This window comes from Rhinolophus ferrumequinum, chromosome 22 (assembly GCF_004115265.2).
Source record: "Rhinolophus ferrumequinum isolate MPI-CBG mRhiFer1 chromosome 22, mRhiFer1_v1.p, whole genome shotgun sequence".
Taxonomy (NCBI): Eukaryota; Metazoa; Chordata; class Mammalia; order Chiroptera; family Rhinolophidae; genus Rhinolophus; species Rhinolophus ferrumequinum.
In genome coordinates, this window is record NC_046305.1 from 50,530,685 (window position 1) to 50,551,312 (window position 20,628).

Consider the following 20,628-nt stretch of genomic DNA (forward strand, 5'->3'; position numbering starts at 1 on the left):
TTCACCTGAGAAACTGAACTTTTTAAAATTTTATTTTAATGAATTTAAATCGACCCAGATGTGGCTCGTGACGACTACGTTGAACAGAGCCGATTTGGGACTAAGCACAGATCATAAAGAAAGCAGGACCAGCGGGCTCTGGCCACTCCACCATGCAGAGGTCGGGGAGGGGAGGTGACACCGTCAAGGCACACTGAGAAACAGCAACTGATGAAGTAGGAAGAAAACCAAGAATGTGGTGTCCTTGGAAACCAAGAGAAGAAACTGCTCTGAGGAGGAGCGAGGGATCAAATTAGTCAGTTTAGAAGGACCAGAAGCCTTAATAAGACCCAGTGCTGCCAGGATGTGGAGAAATAGGCATTTTCCTGAATTGCTGGCAGAATGATGTCTGTGGAGCAACTTGGTGATAGCTACTAATATATCCAGGAGAAGGGGCGGGGGCAGACTGTATATAAAAGGCTTCTGCACATGCGCACATATTTACATATATATACACAAACATAGATAATATCTCTGAAAAGATCCATAAGAGACAAGAAACAGTGTTTGCCTCTAGAAAGAAACTGGGGTACAAGAGAACTGAGGTGAGAGAGAAACGTCCTTTTTTTTATACAGTATACCCTTTTGTATTTTATACCATATGCAAACATTCATCTAGTCAAAAGCAGTATATTTTACAGTCACAAAAAATGTAGAATATAAAACAGTATGTAACTCTTAAAGCATTGTAGTGCTAAATACAGTGTTTCCGGTAGTTAGTCTCGAATGGAGCTTATTTTTGCCTTACAAAGTAAACAGTCTTTCCGAGGCATGATTTTAAGTTCCAGGTTCACAGATTGTCATAGGTTCACAATGTCATAGTTGACTCTCTCTAATTAATTTCAGAATACCACCTCTTCTGCACTGGAGCCCCTCACTGGGTATCTCAGCAATTCAGAGATTATCTGAATCTTTTTAAATAGATACACTCTCTGATTCTGTCTCCAAGACGTCCAACAAGAACAAATATTCCCACAGTCAATTCCTTCAAGCTGTTTTAGAGAAACAGAGACAAACAGAAAGGAAATGTAGGGGTTTTTTCATGATTTATACATAAGCATGTTTATCCCTTAAGAAAAGATGTTTCTATTTACTTTTGTGCTACAGTCTCCAAAATGGATGCTTCTGCTTGATGTAGTTTTAAATAATGTCCAATAAGTGATAGAACAAACTTCATTGCCGACTAAGGTTAAGTAATTTTATGACTTCTTTTGATGGCATGAGAAAAGGAAAACAAGGCAAAGTTTAACGGTTTTGAAAATAATACGGTCTCCTTCTTGTTGGTATCTACTGAAGGACCTAACAGGAGAATCTATCACTTTTGTTTTGAAGCCATTTTGATAAAGATTGAAACACAGTGAAACTCCACAGTGCTACCCAAATGTGGCTCGTGACTGAGCTGATGTGTCAGCATGTCCACCATCAAAGCAACACTGGGGGTTTTGTTTGTTTCCATGGTTTCTTTTTCTTGGTTTATCAAAGGATTCAGGAACAAAGGTTTTACAAAGAGGTGGAGTTCCTAGAAGCATCATTAATTTCTGTGTCCCATTCTTGTTTTTCACACTCAAAATACTAAATGTTTCTAGTTCCCGTGTTATGGGACATCCAGATACACCAGAACTTTCCAAAACAACTTGAGGTCCTTGGACAGAGGCCATTGTAATGACACTGTACTAAATATTTGACTAAGGGCTTATACATGAAAAGGGATGTGTAGTACAAGCATAAATTACTGCTGTCTTGATTTCATGTCCCAGTGAAGTACTGTGCAGCCTTTTGAACATAAAAGAATATTTCTACATTTGGTTCCAGCAAACACTATTGTGCTATTCTGAAATCCACAGCACAGAAATTATAAGACATCCGCTCATAAACAGAAAGCAAATCACTATTCAGCATTTCCTGCTCTGTTTCCTGCCAATTGCAGATAATTAAAACTTTTTTTAAACCGTTTATCTATTCTGCTTTAATTATGCTTCTTCCACCAAAAGAGAAAGATTTAGAAATTAAAACTGTATAGATAATAGTAACAACAAATCTTTGCCCTTTCCCTCCTTATCCTCTGATATTAAACGTCTTCATTATTGCAGACCTCAGGATATCATTGTGTTTGTCATTGGAGGAGCCACCTATGAAGAAGCTCTAACAGTTTATAACCTGAACCGTACCACTCCCGGAGTGAGGATTGTCCTGGGAGGAACCACAGTGCACAACACAAAAAGGTAAGAGAGAACATTCAGTCCTACAAGTCTGTCCCCTTTTCCAGAGAGTAAAGCTGAAATTAAATTCCCTTTAGGTAGGAAAACTAAGGTCAATGCTGACCAAACTGCTGAAGACCAAAATACAGCAGTTCATTGCACTATTGAGAGTTTGTGTAAGATGAAGGATCTATACTTAATTAGGTCAAAGACCTGAAGAGAAAGGACCTGCCTGTACTATGAACAGTTTATGTTTCCTATGGTCAGAGAAGGAGACATCTAATTGCCAGACTGGCATTTTGAAAATACCTGAACATAATGGTGTGGAATGCTGTGAGTGCTTCTATTTTGTTGATTAATTACATTCATTCATTCAGTATTTGCTAAGATGAATGAGATCAAGATCCTACCTCAAGTAAGTCATTGTCTATTAGGAAGGATAGAACATTAAAAAATAAGAAAATAAGTGTCTGGAGAGTCAAATAAGAGCGCCATGGATTCTCGGAGTGGCTAAGAGAAATTAGCAAATGCTTCATGGGGAAGATAGTGTATAAACTGAGCCTTGGGTAGAAAATGGACATATGGAGGAACACATTCTGGGCAGAGCTAACCACATGAACAGCTGTACAAAGCTCTAGGCAACAAATATAGGAAAAGAACAGCAACAAGGCAACTCACTGGAATGTGCGTCATGAGTGAGAAGGTTGACCAAATGCCGTAATTGTGGAAGACCTTGAATTCCAGGCTGAGGAATTTCTACTTTCTGCTGTAGAAAATGGGGAATCGTGGAAAGCGTTGAAGCAGTAAAATTACAAGAGGATCCCAGTATTTTAGGAAGTCTACTTTGGAAGCTAAAAGTAGAAAAGACAGAGGAGGCCGAGTAGACTAGAGAACCATGGCATGATGGGGGCCCCTGAGAGACCCGTGCTGCGCCACGTATACACGGGTACATTGGGAGTCATTAGAGGTTTCGTGTACTTTTTCATTTTGTATTGTTATTTGGCTTTTTAACATATTTTCCCCCTTTATTGAATTAATATCTCTTCTGAATATTTTTTAATTCAGAAAATATAAAGACCAAAAAAAGCTCCCATAATTTAACTACTGTTACATTTTGATTTTTTCAGACCTTTTTCCTAAACCTGTATAAACATTTATGTGAGTTTGTGGGCAGAAAGGGATCTCACTGTACATTCTGTTTCATAACCTGCATTTTACAGTCTATGATGTAAACATATTTTAGTGTTAAAAATATAATCTTCATTCATTAAACAAATATTAAATGAAGGGTAAGGTTGCCTGGGTTGAATCCCGACTTTCCCTCTTACTATTTTTGTTAACTTAGGCAAATTACTTAACCTCTTTGTGGGTTTCCAGAGCTCACTAGCCGTTTATATATTTCTTTTGTCAATTGCCAGTTCATATTCTTTGCCCCATTTTGCAATTGTGGTATTCCTTTTTATTTCCTAGTGATTTTAAGAATTATATCTATATAATTAGGAATATTGACCATCTGTCTGTTCTATATTTTGTAAATTCTTTTCCTCTTCTTGATGCTTTTGTTTTATACTATTTGCACTGTTTTATTGAATAAAAATTTGACTTTATTTTATTCTTTACTTTTATGAAGTCAAAGCTGCCTTTGGTATGATGCTTAGAAAGTTCTTTCCCAGACAAGATTTTATAAATACTAACATCCATTTTTTCCCCTTATTTTTAGGACTTGTATTTAAAGTTATACCTTTATAATCTATCAAAATTTTGTTTTGGTATAAACTGCAGTAGTTTCCTTTTATAAATGTTATGGAATATTATATATACGTCCATATTTTTACATATAGAAAAGTATACAGATGATAAGCAGACTCAATGAAATATCAAAAACTGAACACATCTATGTAACCACCACCCAGATCAAGTAACAGAACATGACCAGCACTTCTAGAAGCCTCCCTCGTGCCCTCTTCTTGTCACAAGTAATCACTAGTATGACTTCGGTTACCATGGATTCGTTTTACCAGTCCTTAAAAGATACTTGTTGAATGAATAAAGAAACAGGTTAAAATTAATCTATTTCTACTTTTCTCCCAAATAATACAAGGATCTTAGAATGACCCTTCGAAGGATTTCTAATCACCTTTCTCCCTCCCAACTTTCAAGCTATCATTGTCCAGGATTTTAGTTCCACCTTGCTTTTATAATCCCCAAATTAATTATTGTTATTATTTTCAATAAACGATATTTGTTTAGATTTACCCACGTTTGCTCTTTTTTACCCCCCTCTTTCATCCTGGCCCTTTTTTCTAATCTAATTTTCTTCTTACTAAAGACCTTTTTTTAATAGTGAACCTTATTTATTTACTTTTTAATTTTTTTTAATTTTCCAATTACAGTTGACATACATTATTATATTAGTTTCAGGTGTACACCATAGCGATTAGACATTTAACTTACGAAGTGATCACCCTGATAAGTCTAGTACCCATCTGATACCATACATAGTTATTACAATATTATTGATTATATTCCTTATGCTGTAATTTACATCCACATGACTATTTTTATAACTGGCAATTTGTACATCTTAATCCCTTCCCCTTTTTCACATGTACCCCTGACCTCCCTCCCATCTGGTAACCATTAATTTGTAAAGAACATTCTTTAGTAGTACTTTAAATTATTGATCAACTTGATGTTTTCATCTGAAAATATCCTAGGTTAGGTAATTTTTTCATTTGTAGGCAATATTTTCTTCTGTGATTCTTTTTAAGATTATCTTTTGTCTTTGGTGTTCTTATTTCAGTATTATGTATCTAAATGTAGATTTATTTTTATTATTATGCTACTTGGTATGAAAATTTATGTTTGGCATAATTTCTGGAAATTTTCCAGTCATTGTTCTTTGAATGTTGCCTCTTTTCCATTTTCTTTGTCCTCTCTTTCTGGAACTCCTATAAGTTGTAGGTTAGGCCTTCCTTCATCTATTCTTCATGTTGTTAACTTCTCTTTTAGATTATCTATCATTTACCTCTCTATGTTGCCTTCTATGTAGTTTTTCTCAGATCAGTATTCCAGTTCAATAATTCTCTCTTGAGCTATGTCTAATCTGTGTTTAATTTGTCCATTCTGTTTTTAATTTCAAAGATTGTATTTAAATGTGCTCTGTAATTTTGTATTATGAGGTATCTTAAACAAGGTTTCATCTATGGGACTCATGAAGGGCCAAAGTTGAAGACGCATCTCTCCTGCCTAGTTTTCCTTTCATTTACGCCAGGTACCCAAAGAGTATTATAAGTTTGGAACTATTTTTTAATGTTAACTTCTATACTAAAGAGTTCCTGAACTACGCAGAACCAGTACCAGTTTATTTTCCAGTTTCCTTGTTATCTCCTTGTGCAGATAGAAGATTTTTTGGTTTTCAGTCCACCTTTTCAGTGAGGGCCTTTACATTACGCAGGAGTCTCTAATTCTAATTCCCTCTGTGGCTGTTCAAATACAATGCCCTATTGGCACATACCATTGGGTTTATATTTATCAACCTAAGTTTTGGTTCCCTTTTTGTGATGATTATTGGAGATTTCCTTTACTTTCTTAAGAGGTTAGCTATTCATTTAAAAGGATGTTATCATTTTTTTAATCCAGCATTTCTATGTGTTTTACTGCAAGATAATTTTCACCTTATTTAGTCTGCCTTAATTCCAGAAATGGAAGTGTCAATGTGATTATGGTCTTGGGAGAGTATAAAATGATAGTGACATTATGTGAACTTTAAAGTGATTTGGAAACTATTAGGTGATATTATTTGGAAGGGTTACCCTGCATCCTAAAAGGTCAACCTGAGGCTTCTGTACCTAATTCAGTATTCAGTGGGGTGCCACTGAATATTTTTAAGCACAGGAGTGACATAAGACTATCATAACCATTTTATTCAGGTTCCTCTCTTTTTTCCTGCTGCTAATAAAAATAATAATCATAGCTAATATTTATTGAGCATCTAATATGTGCTAGGCACTGTGTTAAGTACTTTACATATATTGCCACTCCATCTTAAGTACCTTATTTCTTTAAAACAGTTCTTTTGTGACAGTATTTTTCAGTGATTCAAGCCCTGATGACAATGAAGTGTTTTACAGCCCTTCTGTAGTTATAGGACTTGTTTCTATAGGGAGGCCTTGCTCTGATTAGGTGTAATTGTGATTATCTTTGTTTAGAGTTAAACACTATTTAAAAATAAAAGGAGTGTTACTTGCTGCTAAAAGGCACTTTGCAGAAGCTAATTATCTCCTTAGCAACATTCTTAATAAAATTGCCTTCCGAAGAAAGAGAGGCAGTCAATATTTTCTTCTCCATAGCCACATAAAGTTTAATATGAAATTTTTGATTGCCTTCCCTTCTCCTTCTGTACAGAATGACATGCAAGGAACTAAAGGATAGAACTGATTGCAGGGCCCTCTTTAATGGCATAGCTCTCGGGCTTCTCTGGACGCAGAGAAGCTGCCCTGGAAAGGCTTTGGGTAATGGCCCCAGCAGAGCCCCCAACACGAGTAGGTGCCTGCCCAAGTTCGTTGTGTCCTGGGGTCCAAGCAGGCTCGTGTGTGCAGACTGTCATTCCCGTCTCGGGCTTTGCCCCTCTGATGGGATCACTTCCTTCCCCACATACTACTTCCCTCTTTATGTGTCTCATTTGTCATACTAAATCCTCAATCAGGAGGGAACAAGTCAGATTTCAGCTTCTAGGAATCATCGACGACATGAGTTCTACAGCACTACAAATATTTTCACCAACATCTAAGTTCTAGACTAGATAAGTAAATGTTTATTGAACAGGTGAGAACAGCACAAAGTCAATAGTTAATTCACGTATGTATTTACTGAGCATTGGGATACCTCCATGAATAAAAGGAAGATCCGAACCCTCGGGAAGCTTACATTTTCAGGCAGAGGGAGGCGGAAATAAACAATAAACGTAATAAGTAAGTCAATGCGACAGTAAATCAGAAGGTGATAAGCACAGGGCAAAGGAAATTGGTAGGTGAGTACAAGGGAGCAGAGGCGGGGAAGTCTCACTCCTCAGTATGGATGGTGTCGGGGAGAGGCCTCATTGAAAGGAGATCTGAACACAGAGTTGAAGGAGGTGAGGGAGTGAGCCAGACGATGGAGGGAAGAGCACCCCAGGCCCGGCAGAGCTGTGTCCAAGGTGACAGGGGAGGAGATGCAGGCAGAGGTCCTGGGGCCTGAACATGGCGGGCCTTGTAAACCTCGTGAGGCCCCGTATGCACTGTGAGTTAGCATTGTAGGGCCTGGGGTCTTTTAAACAGCTTTACTGAGATATGATTCATGTAAATTACAAGTCACCACTTTAATAAAGTATACAAGTCAGTGGCTTTTAGTGTGTTCACAGATATGTGCAACATATCTGTCAATTTTAGAACACTTTCATCACCTCAGAAAGAAGCCTCCTCCACACCTCCACCCCCAGCCCAGGCAACCACCGATCTCCTTTCTGTCTGTAGATTTCCCTGCTCTGGACATTTCATATAAATGGGATCGTGCAATACTTAGTCTTTTGTGAATGGCTTCTTGGTGTCATGTTTTCACGGTTCATCCGTGTTGTAGCCTCTATGAAGACTTCATTCCTTTGAACAGCTGAATAACATTTCACTATATGCATATTCCGTATTTTCTTTATCCATTTGTCAGTGATGGACATTTGAGTGGTTTCCACCTTTTGGCTGTTAGGAATAATGCTGTTATGAACATTTGTGTACAAGTTTTCGTGTGTATTGTAGAGTTTTGAGAAGAACCATGACAGCTGACATATGTTAGCAGGGACGCCTGGCTTTGTATCAAAGCTCATATGAATTAAGAGAAGTATTATTTCTCTTAAATGTTCAAAATGATATGCGTTATGGTAAAAAGGCAATTTTCTAGATGAACTATACCCACTAGTTATTCACCTGCAGTAGACTGAGCCGTTATTCCTGTTGTGGTTTTTCATGCAAATGATCCTACCTCGCAAATAAATGAGCCTCTGGGTTTGGATTCGGAGCTCGCTTGCCTATCACTTCACAAGTTAATCAATAGTCGAGTTTGAGTCCCTGCTGGCAGCGTTGACACTTCAGTTGTGTGAGCTGAGAGGCCAAGAGCCAGGTCTGTATGGGTGCGGTTGTTCTCCCAGTACAAGAAATCCCTCTGCCTTCTCAGAATTCAGGATAAACAAGGAAGAGGAAAGGGAAGCCAGGTGAAGGTGTCAGCCAACTGTGCTGCCAGTGCCCGAGCCCCGCCTGAACTGCAGTTCTCTCCGCGGTGCTGTCCGTTCAGTACTTCTTAAAGCTTTTTAACAAAGAGAAACGTCTCCTGCCAGGAGGTGACCCCAGGTCAGCAGTCCTCTCACTGCCAGATTCCCTTTCAAGCCAATAGTAATGACTACACATAGTAGGTTCCCTGTAATACTACTGGATTCCATGAAACCCTCATTAGCTCTCAGCCTGCACAATAATTAATGGTCCCCTTTTTCAATTATTTTCATTCTAGCTAGCAGACAGATGAAGAAAAATAGGCTTTTCGCTCCACATAATTCATGTTCATTATAATTAAAAAATTAAATATAGAAGTAAAAATCATTCATAATACAACTCAAAGTTAAACCACTGTTAATATTTTGGCATATTTCTTCCTAATGTTTTCTTCTAAAGGTTTTTGACTTTTGTTTTATGTTTGACATAATTAGGATCACATTGTACTTGTTTTTCTCACCTTTAATTATAATGCACATTTTCCCATGTAATTAAAAATTATTTAAGATAATCGTAATTGCTATATAATTTCAATTTTAAGGATGTGTCTTTTAACATTACTATTAGACATTTAGATTGTTTACAATTTTTGTTTGATATAAGTAATGCTGCAATAAACATCGTGTATATTGATAAACCCTGTCCCATCTCTGATTACTTCCTTAAGATAAAAATGTGCAATGAGGCAGTGTCAAATATTGCTAGTAGAAGTGTAAGTTGGTATAATAACTCTTCTGGAAAGCAATTTGACATTATGTATTCAAAGGTCAAGGTTGGCTCATGGCTCTTATTATTGTTGAATTTTGTTAGTTTCTTGATTTTTAAGACACTGTGGCTCAGGTGATGGAAATGTTCTGTCTTGATTGAGGAAGTGGTTAAATGACTGTAAACATTTGTCAAAATCATCAAACAATACCCTAAAAATTGGTAAAAATTTTTTTTGTCTGAATTACATCTCAATAAAAAAAATTAAAAATTAAAAAGAACAAAGCACTGTAGTACCAATCTAACACTTTTTCCTCTCTATAGTCAGAAAGATAAAAAGATAATTAAAAAAGGAACAGTTTTCTCACTATGGAAGTCAGTGTTATTTAGTGCCACACCCTAGAACCACCTGATATTAGCTGGTGTTACGAGTCACATGCTTTGAGAAACACTGATCCATAGCATTTCCTAAAATGGGGGTTATGATGATACTAACAAGTAAACTTTATTTAGCATATACTATATGCTCGACACTATTTTAATACTGTACATCTGTGCTATTCCATAAGGTAGCCACTGGCCACATGTAGCTATGGAGCACTTGAAATGTGGCTTCTAATTTGAGGTATGCTATAAGCATAAAACACATATAGGATTTTCAAGACTTAGTACCCCACAAAGTGTAAAATAATGCCTTAATAATGTTTTAAAGTTGATAATGTTTTGACTATATAGGTTAAATCAGTACTCTATTAAAATTAATTTTACTGATTTTTGTCTTTTTAATGTGGTTATTAAAACATTTACAATTACATAGCCCCCTCACATATGTGACTTGTTTTACATCTCTATTAGATAGCGCTGCTTTACTCATTCTATTTTGTTTAATTCTTCCAACAACCCTATGAGGCAGATATTTTTGTTATTATCATCAACCTCATTTTTCAGATGAGGAAATTGAGGTAGAGAGAAGTTAAGTACCTTGTCCAAAGTCATAGAGCTAGTACGTGGCCAAACTGGAATTGAACTCAGATGTTCTATTTCCAGGCTCTGAGCACCTAAGTACTCAGTCACAATAATATTTTAGGAAGATTTATCTGGCTATGATTTTTTAAAATCCCTTACTTATAAATGTGGCCAACAGTGCTTGTAAGGTGGCCAAAATGTTTTTACCAAGTGAACAATGTGTCCACTTGGGAAATACTGTAAATCAAAGCAGGGAAAAAATAGTATAAAAGCGAGGAATCATTTATTTTTGTTTTAAGATTTTTGTCACCCAAGATAGTTAAGAATGAGATTTAAGACCATGTTGCTCTTTGAATAAATATTATTAACTTGATTAACTAGTGGCAGCTGTTAACTTCCTCACTACTTGAGATGATGCCTAAGTGTTGATAATCATAAGATTCTGACAAAGTAAATCAGCAACATTAAGGTCTTTTTGTAGATAATACAGTTTAGGCTTAGAAAACATCTGGCATTTTGAATTTCTCTAAATAAATTTGAAGCTGGGAAGGGGCTGATTGATATTATCAACAGGTACTTTATAAATTTCGACCTAAACTAGTAACACTAGAAACTTGGACCTTCTCCTGTAACCACGAGTTGATTCGCTCTCTGAATTATTTACAGAAAAATTAGGATACTGTGACAGAATTTGCATTTCAAAGGAAGAAGAATCCAGAGGAGACTCTTCTTCCCTTATGGGCATTTCAGGATCAGTTTTGAAACTGTTGGAACCATCACTCCCTTTGTAGAGATTTTGGGGCTGGGGGAGTGTTTACTTTCCTCCTGTGACCAAAGCACCATTGCAAGAGCTGTGATGTATCGCCTGTCACTGACAAGCATTTTCTGCGAGTTGATTATGTGTAAGGTTCTGTACAAGGTGCTACAAAGATGAAGACAAGTTCTGTATCTTTACAAGTCTCAATGTCTAATGGGAAAATAGACATATAAATGAATAACTCTCCTAAGATGCTTGTTTGAAAATTTGAAGTTAACCCACGATTCAAATCTAGATGTGGCCCCTGATTCCAATTCTTTGTCCACTGGAACATATATATCTTTTAGCTTTTCATTACAAAATCAATGTATAATTCTTGTAGGACAAAAATAAAAAAGTTAAATACAGCTAAGCAAAAAGAAGACGAAAATAGCCATACTACTGCCATCCCAGCGTAGGAAATGTCACATCCTAGTATATAGCCTCTTAGACCTTTTTCTATTACTAACATATACACACATATTTTTAAATAAAAGGGAATATACTGTACATGTACTTTCAATGAAAATACTTATATATGTCATTTATAATGACTGATATCTGATCGTGCCACAATTTATTTAACTAATCAGCTTGTTGTTCCCTCAACAAATACTTATTGAGCAACTACTGCATTCCGGGAGCTATCTTGAGACTAGACATACAGTGGTGAACAAAAGAAATGTTGTTTGATATTCATTGTTTATAATTTCTCACTCTTATAAATAGTGTTGTAATAAACATCATTTTATATACATCTTTATACACTTGTGCAGTTGTTCACTTGAGAGAATAATAATTGTGTATATACTATATGCCAGACAGTCTGCTGACTTCATTACACATATTATCTCATTTAATCTTACGAAGAAGTAATATTGTTGTGATCTCAGTTTTCAAATAAGAAGCTGGAACTTGGAGAAATTAAGTAATTTGCCTTAGATCATCTAGCAGGGAAGTACAAAAGCTGGAATGCAAGCTCAAATTTATGTTATCATAGATTCCATGCGCCACTAGCAATGTTGAGATGAAATTGCTGCATCCAAGAGTATAAACGTTTTTAAGATGCTAAGTAACTAATTTGCCAGCCCAAAAAGTCTTACTAGTTTATACCTTCACACTGTGCCCTTACCAACACTGAAGTTAGCCGCTCCTGATTCTTAAACACAAATTTAAAAATCATCCATTCATATGGAGAAGGTTGGTTTTAAAGTTTACCCCATGCCAGCTAGTACACTTTTCTTTTTTGCTTAGGCTAGTTGGAATGGATTTCTGTTTCTGGCAGCCAAAACGTTGCATTTTAGACAAATGTCCTTATCTCTTACAAGCTTGTAGGACATGCCTTTTTGTGTAGTATGTAAGACCCAATACAGTACTTGCGTATTTGTTTTAGGATTTGTTGGGTTCAATAATAAAAAGTGAAAAATGGAAGGAAGCTCTCAAAAACTCTATGTAGTGACACAAAAGTGACTCATTTACTTCTTTATTTCCTATAGTATCTACATTTCTATGGTTTTTATCACCACAGAAAAATGTTCTGTAAATTTTAAAAAGCCATCAATGTGATGCCACTGGGATTATTAAATAGTAGAGAGCTGATTACCCTCAGCTGCCCGGAGCTCTCCTTCCTCTACGCCTACTGAATGGTGCGTCCTTCGGGACACGTGTTCTTTCACTCGGATTGTCATGAGAGCTTCTGGGCTAGAATGGCACGTGTTATTTATAAGTCACCCTTCAGTAGTCTTTGGTCTTTTAAGGGGCAGTGAAGCACAGCAATTAAGAACATGGGCTCCAATGCCAGACTACCTTTTTCAAATCCCAGTTTTGCCATGTGTGACCTGTGTGATCTTAGGCAAATGATTTGACTTTTCTGTGCCTCAGTTTTCTCAACTGTAAAATGGAGGTAATACTAGCTCTGTCATGTCACCGTTGGGATGATTAGATGAGGTACAGTATGTAACCAGCACAGGTAAGCACTCAATAAATGTGACTTGCTGCTGCTGCTATTGCTATTACATTTGGGGAGATAAAGTAAAAAAGACTGTGGATATTTATCACCACTACCTCTGTCATCACCCATACTTCTTCTAAATCACTTGTTTTGAAAATCCTCACTTTAACATAATTCAAGAGCAGGATTACATTAGTATCCCAGGTAGGAACGTACTGAGGCTGTGATAAAATTTACTAGTAGTAGTGCAATTTCTAGATGACCTCTGTAGTCTGTGAGGAGAAAAATTTGAGTAGCTGTTTCCATTCGTGCTCACTAAAAATCTCGTCCAGGAGGCCCTCAGAGTCAGTACTTCTATAATTAATAGATATGCATCGAGTCATCAGCAATCCAGGCTTGCTACAGTTAGGTTATGTGGGACTCTGATTCTTGTATTTTCTGTTTGTTAATGGTGGTCGCCATTCTACTTCTGTAGTTGTGGTTGCTCTGACAAACTGACATGGTCTCAAATGTTCCCCATGGTGAGAAGGGACATCTGTAGCTCTTTTTATTCTCAGATGATACTGTCCTGTCAGACCTCTGTGTAACTGATAGTACAGGCAGTTATGTCTCTGAGGAATGAATGTTTTGTCTGAGCGTTATGAGCATAACCCTTTCTCCTCACGGGATGATACGTGCACGATGCTGGATCAGTGCTTTTTTGTCCTATTTCTTCTCAGTGGGAGGGGAAATAGGGCCAAGGGCTCCTGTTTATGTTTTGCTTTGCTTTTTGTTTCTCATAAATCAGGCATCTGGTACTAAGGTGGGAACTGGAAACGAGCAGCTGCATTTTTAAATAGGCAGTTACATTGCTTGTAAAAGTGTCGTAGGATAAAGTAACCTCAATAGAAATATTTTATATCTTAATTCAGTGTATTTCAAGGTCTGTTCCATAGAAAATTGGTTTGAGGAGATATCAACTAAGTTTGGAAAAAACTGTATCCTTCTCTTGGAAAAGTCACAATTCACATTAGCACATTAAAGATTCTAAGACACTCCAGAGTAAAGAAACCCATTCAGCTTTTTTCTCTTTATTGTATTTTAATATTTTATATTTATAAAAGAATATGTGTAACATATAAGTTAGAAAGTATAATAATATAAGGAACACCCTTGAATCCCTCCCCTAACCCAAGATCTAGAAAATTGCCAGTAACGTGGCTCTATCTGTGTTTTTCTCTCCGATTATATCCCTTACCTCCCAGGTAACCACTATCCAAAATCTTGTGTTTAGTTCCCTGGCTTTGGTGGGGGAGGGTTGTTGTTGTTTTTTTTATCACTGATCTATGTGTTTCTAAGTAGTACATTGTCTAGTTTTGCTTATTTTTGAGCTTTATAAAAATAGCATCCTTTTTTTCATTCAACATTGCTTCTAAGGGTTATCTGTGTTGTTCCATTCATTTTCGAACCTTGTTCATTCACTTTTCAGTGCTGTGTAACACTCCACTGTGTGAACACGCTACAGCTTACTTCTGAACTGTTCCCTGTCCATGGACATTGGAGTTGTTTTGTTTACTGTTACTATGGCCTCTATCAAAGAACAGCGAGGAGAAATGTGAGCCAAGGGCACTGACAGAATGTCATGAGGATGTTTGGGAACAAGAGGGAAGATCCTGAGAAGCTAGCTGCTTGATATAAGGCACAGTTCACGGCAGGGGCTAAAACACAAAGAAAGTAAGATGTCGCTGTCCCTGGTGACCTTGTCATCCAGTGGGGCAGTCAAACAAATTTGTATTTCTCAAAGTAGGGTATGATTAGTCCCAGGGACTCAAAGGCACAAAATGAACATGATACATCTTTTGGAGTCCATTTTCAGATAGTTTGGGGGGATTTTTCAGGGGTAGAATTAAATAATTTCGCTGATAAGCACCTTAAAATATGTTTATCTCAAAATTGAAAAGATTCTTTTATGAAAAAGAACATAAAATTGTTATGCATTTTTAAAACAAAATACCAGAAAGAGGTCAGCTGGTAAACGTATTTGGACTATACCCTCAAGACTAATAAATTCACTCTCTTACGTTGTTAGAGGTTTTTAGGTACAAAAAAATTGACAAGTGTTAATGTATGTAAGTTAAATAAAATGTGTCCTAAATAGAAATAATTACTTCTGACAGAGTAATCAGGAAATGCTTCACAGAGGAGACAACATTTGGGCTAGGCCTTAGAGAATAAGTTGGATTTCCATAGGAAGAAAGAGCAGTCAGGAAACAGCATAATTAAGGACAGGTGAGGGAAAAAGGTGCAGCACATTTGAGAAATAAGGAGAAGTTCTTTACGGGTAAAGTGTACATCCAGTGAGGGGCAGGGTGACCTCTGTGTCTGATTCGTAGTGTTTTCAGACATAGATGTTGAGTGCTAACCTTTCCCCACGCTCCTGTATTTATTGTTAGATCTTCAGGCAAAGTTTAGCCTAATAGGTGACGCTTAAGCTGGGGTCTTTACTTCTTTAAAAATTAGGAATCTGACTCATGTACTCATCCAGCAAGCACTTAATTCAACATCTTTTTATACTAAGGATGCCCAGATCAAGAAGATATTACTCACGATGTACATTAATTGGTAAGAGAAGCCCTTAGAACTCCCACAGCTCCCACTACCCCTCCCCTCTCTGCTCTCGTCCGGCCACATCCCATCCGCTCACCTAGTCCAGATGTCACTCCAAACTCCATATTGGTTTTTCCAACTCTGTCAGATCATTAATAGAAGCATAGAAACATGCTGTTCCCCTCCCCACCCCTTTAAAAACCCTCTAGTAACTTCCTAACTCTTTCCAGGTTCTATACTATTTCTCCATTCTCTTTTATAGCAAAATCCTTCAAGAATTGTTTATATACCCTCTTTAATTCTTTTCCTTACATATTCTCTTAAACCCACATATCCTTTTAAACCTCACCTCTTCTCTTAAGCCACTCTGTCCAGGCTTTCACCCCCATCACTCCCCAAAATTGCTCTTGTTTGGTCCCCAGGGACCTACACATGGCTAACCCCAGGGTCAGTTTTTAGCACTCATTTTCCTTGACCTGTCAGCAGCATGTGACACAGGTGGTCAGTCCCTTCACTTGGAAACACTTGTATCAGTTACCTTCCAGAAACTACACTCTCCCAGTCCTCCGACCTCCCTGGCCATTCCTTCTCTGTCTCTTCGGCTCATTTCTCCTATTTTTGGAATGACTGGAGTTCTATCCATAGACTATTCTCTACACACTCCCCTCCAGCTCCTTCCTTAACATCTCAGATCTCGTTTCTCACTACCCAACACCTATTCACTTCACTGCAGCCACACTGGCCTCCTTTCTATTCCCTGAACATACCAGGCCGTGGTCCCCTGCACCTGCCCTTCCCCCAGGGATATGCCCCTTGCCTCGTGCAGGACTTGGCTCAGATGTTAGTTTCTCAGCAAGGCCTTCCTCCACCACTGGATTTAAAATCTCACACAACCAACACTCCAGCTCTCCTTCAAACCTGCTTTACTATTCTCCATAGCATTTTCTTCACCTAACACACTGCAGAGAGGCAGTGTAACATCGTGGTTAAGAGAACAAACTCTGAAGCCAGACAGTCTGGGTCTGTACCCCAACTCTGTCACTTTCAAGATGCAAGACCTTGACATCTCTGTGCCCCAGTTTCTTCATGAAGTGGGACAGTTTCTATCTCATTTGAACAGTATCTTGTATGTAGTGATATGTGTTTACATTATTATTGTTGTGTTATTATATTTTACTTATTAATTCCGTTTATCTTGCATCCTCCCCCCTTGGAATATAAATTCCATGAGGGCAGATTTTTGTTCACTTTGCTTATTATTATATTCGTAGTTCTAGAACAGTATCTGTCACATAAGAGGCTCTTAATAAATATCTGTTGATCCAACTGTTATCTGTGGAAAGAGTAATGGGGAGAAGAAGAATCGAGGAAGACTTGAGCTTTATGTGTACTATTTTTTAAGTTGTACAAAAATAATGTATTCATGTAATAATGCCTGTGCCCTTGAAAAACTCATAGGCTTATGTGGAAAATGAACATGTAGGCAAAAGAATTCCTAGAGGAGTGGTAATATAGAGCTGGGTTTTAAAAGCTGCAGAGTGCCACTAGATAAAGTGTGAGAGGGATGGGGCAGCCTTCTAGGCAGAGGGAATGTATGTGCAAAAGCAAAAAGGTAAGAAACACAGCAGTGAGGAGAGTGGTCAGTGTTTTGAGCTCTTAAGTTTCGTCCTAGCCTTCCCTCTCACCCACTCCTATATTCCAGCGTCTCCAGCTTAGTGTTTGACTGGAATTAGCTTATTACTCCTTTCAGGCAAATATCTTGGGTTTTTGTCTCATTATTTTCCTGCAAGTCTTTTTCTATTTTCCTGCTTCCCAGAAATTCCACTCATTTTTTGCATTGCAGCACTCTTCAGATGTGCTTCTAGATTCCTTTGGTGTCTTTGGTATAGTAAGAAACTCACCTGTAATTTCTATCTGTGGAGGATAGTGAAAAACGAGGAAGACAGAGAAAAAGGAGAAAGAAGAGTTTTGTTTTACTATAACATACAGCTTTACTTAAGAACACAGTTGTTCACTCACTTCAGTAATTACAATTTTAAGTCCTGTGTTAGTCTCTAGTCCATACCTAAGACATAAAAGTAAAGAAACTTGTTTTTCAGTGCGTGATGCAAGACTTTTTGAGGTTGCCTTTTAAAAATCAGAATTTTTTTCTACCCACCTTCCTCTTTGCCATCGTGTAGGGAAAACACACTTGATGACAGCACAAACCAAGACAAGCAATCGCATTAATCTATGAGGTGAGCCCCGGCACCATCTCTTTATACCGTGTCTCACACGGAGTCGTGACTGTGTATCTGTCTCTGAGAGCCCCTTAAAGGAAGGAATTGTGACAAGCGTCATTCAGACACCTCGCTCAGTGCCTGCTGCATAATGGATGCTCAGAAAACACTTATTAAGTTGAACTGAGCTAAACTGGATTGGATTATAGTACCAGAGGAGAAGGGGATTTTTGAGTTTGTTTTTTAAGTGAGACTGAGTTAAAATAAATCTAGAAAAGAAAAGTCATTCTTTTTTGTTGTTTTTAAACATAGTCTAAATTTGGGGTACAGATACCAGTATGTTCATTGCCCATAATTGTTAAAGCACTCAGCAGTGACTCATCAAGTCCCCAAATAGATACTTTTTAAAAAGGCACAATGGCCCTAGGAAACAAAATTAGGCTTGGAAAATATAAATAGCATTTTCTCTGCAGTGGAGTTTGTGGGGTCTTGCTGATACACAGAGGATGATTTAAGTGTAATTTCAGGAAAGTTACTCCTTTCCTTTGCGCAAGTAGCAGAGTCTGAAGTGAAGTAAAGACCATCTGATAAATTCTTACAGTGTTTCCCAGTACATACGCGTATGTTTCATGCTTCCTAAAAGTCATTTTCTGACCTCCGAGTGTCCCTAGTCCATCTGGCCCAAATGCCAGGACAGACCGGTGCCTGCGTTTCAGTAGAGGAATAAATGAAGTTAGTTTCTACTCCTTTCTCTCTACTTCACCATTTTTCTCTTTTGCAAAGGAGTTTGGAATTTAAATCCTCTAAAGCCTAAACTCTTCCAGGTCTAAAACTCCAAAACATTGGTAATAACAAGGTACCCGGTCATTCCGCCAACCCTCTGTCTACGATAGATCTCTCTCGAGAGTGACTCCGGTATACTTGAAAAAACTGCCCAAAGAGCTACGTCATAGAGAAGGCTCCCTTGCTAATGGGTAGCCATTTAACTCATTTATTCAGTGTACCTTTATGGAGTAGCTACTAGGTGTTAGCCTCTGTGCCAAGCCCTGGAAAGCCAAGCCGAATAAATCTTAGTCCCCCGCTAAGGAGGTCACAGTCTGTTTGGGCAACAATAATACGTAGAGTTCCTAATTCATACTAATACAGTGCTAAATGGGCACTCGGACCACGCGGTAAGAATGCTGGGCATCATTCGTTCAGCATGGAGGAGTCTGGGAAGGCTTCACAGCAAAGGTGACTGTTAACCCTCAGGCTTAAAAGGATTTCATCCGAAGGAGAAGGGCAGTCTATCATTTCAGACATAGGACATAATCAGAGCAAAGCATGAAGGTAGGAAAGCTCACGACATGTTTAGGGAACAGGGAGAGGTTGGACACGAACGGCGCATGGGCTGCATGGTGGGAGATGGAACCAGACGAGGCAGAGGCGGTGTTTGTTGTGTGGTGCTGAGGGCACGGATTCCAGAGCCTGCGTTTCAACCCAGCTCAGCCACTGACCAGCTGCTGGGACCTTGGCAAGTTACTTAACCTCTCTGTAATTTAGTTTCTTCATTTTTTTAAATGAGGGAAATAGCATCTATTTCATATATATATTATGCATATACACACAACACACAAATATATACACACACATACACATACGGCTTAACACAGTTCTTGGAACAAAATAAATAAGAGAGGCCACATTATAAAAGGCCTTGAATTTCAATCTGTACATTATTCTATAAGCAAAAGAAATGTTTTAAAGCAGAAGAGGGGAGAGTATGCAATAGGATATAATCTGTATTTTAGAAAATTAACTCTGGTGCCACTTTGGAGCATAGATTGGATAAAGAAGAGACCAGAGGCACGAAACAAGTTCTGAGGCAGTTCCAAGAGTACGCATAGATGAGAGGTGCTGATGTAACATGGCTCTGAGTTAATACAGCTGCCTTGCCCTTAAAAGTTCTGGGCTCTTAACTAGAAATTTCAACCTTGCAATACGAGTCTTAACAGATCTTACAAGTTTAACGCTGGAAAACACAGTCAGAACCCTGGGGAAGGGCGCAAAGGGCTTTCCCCCTAGTCTGGATGTTTCAGCGCTCAACTGATGCTTCTGTTCTGCGCCCAAGTATCAGACCAGCGCTTCCTGCATACTAGTCACGATGTCTTGCCATCTAGTTAGATGTCATGAGCAAAATTCGTCTGGTTTTGGAGATGCTTTTTTTTCCCTTTGAGTAACCTCAAATTTACTGGTCAGTTTCCTAGAGGAAGTTCTGGCTTCTGGAGTGCACAGCCGAAGCAAGGAGAGCTCTCAGCTCATGGCGAGGTCAGCAAGCAGAAGGTGAAATGGTGATGGAGAGGTGAAGACGATGGCACAGTCTCCTCTGGCCACGCTGCAGGCTTTCCCACCGACCGGAGACAACGGAGAAGGGACTTGGGTTTTGTGCTTGTTCTTACAACCCGTCTGCAGCTAGCCTGCTGGTTCCTGAGCTGTTGGCACAGACGCCCAGACTCCCAGCGATGAGTTGGGAGTAAGTCTGAGCCCATCCCAACCCACTTTTCTCGTGGTTTCTTTAGCAAATAAATAAATACACGTATTCCTTGTGTTTAGTAGCACAATCACTTCAGTTTCTGATGAATTTTTTTGGGACCTTACTTGAGAAAAAGGTTATCAGAGCATAGAGGAGTTTTTAAAAGTAATCATTTGATGCACATGCTACACTCTCTCTCCTCTTGACCCCTTTCACTTTTTTCATTAACCACATTCCTGCACAACTCATTTCTGAAAACTCATCATGTTTCTGTAGAGAGCCATCCAAAAACATTGTCTGTCCCTACGTTGCAATTTTCTGTGGCACTGAAACCATGTATGACTGTAATAAAAATCCATT

General features: G+C 38.3%; 1 protein-coding gene across 1 annotated transcript in view; it reads left to right on the forward strand.

Annotated features, from left to right (window-relative positions):
• The window catches only part of VPS45 (vacuolar protein sorting 45 homolog), a 51,075-nt gene extending 30,447 nt beyond the window's left edge, over nucleotides 1-20,628 (forward strand). Inside the window, 2 exon segments of the mRNA XM_033093037.1 lie at nucleotides 2,130-2,261; nucleotides 19,995-20,628. Coding sequence (XP_032948928.1) covers nucleotides 2,130-2,261; nucleotides 19,995-20,082 — 220 coding nt within the window. The 3' untranslated portion in view covers nucleotides 20,083-20,628.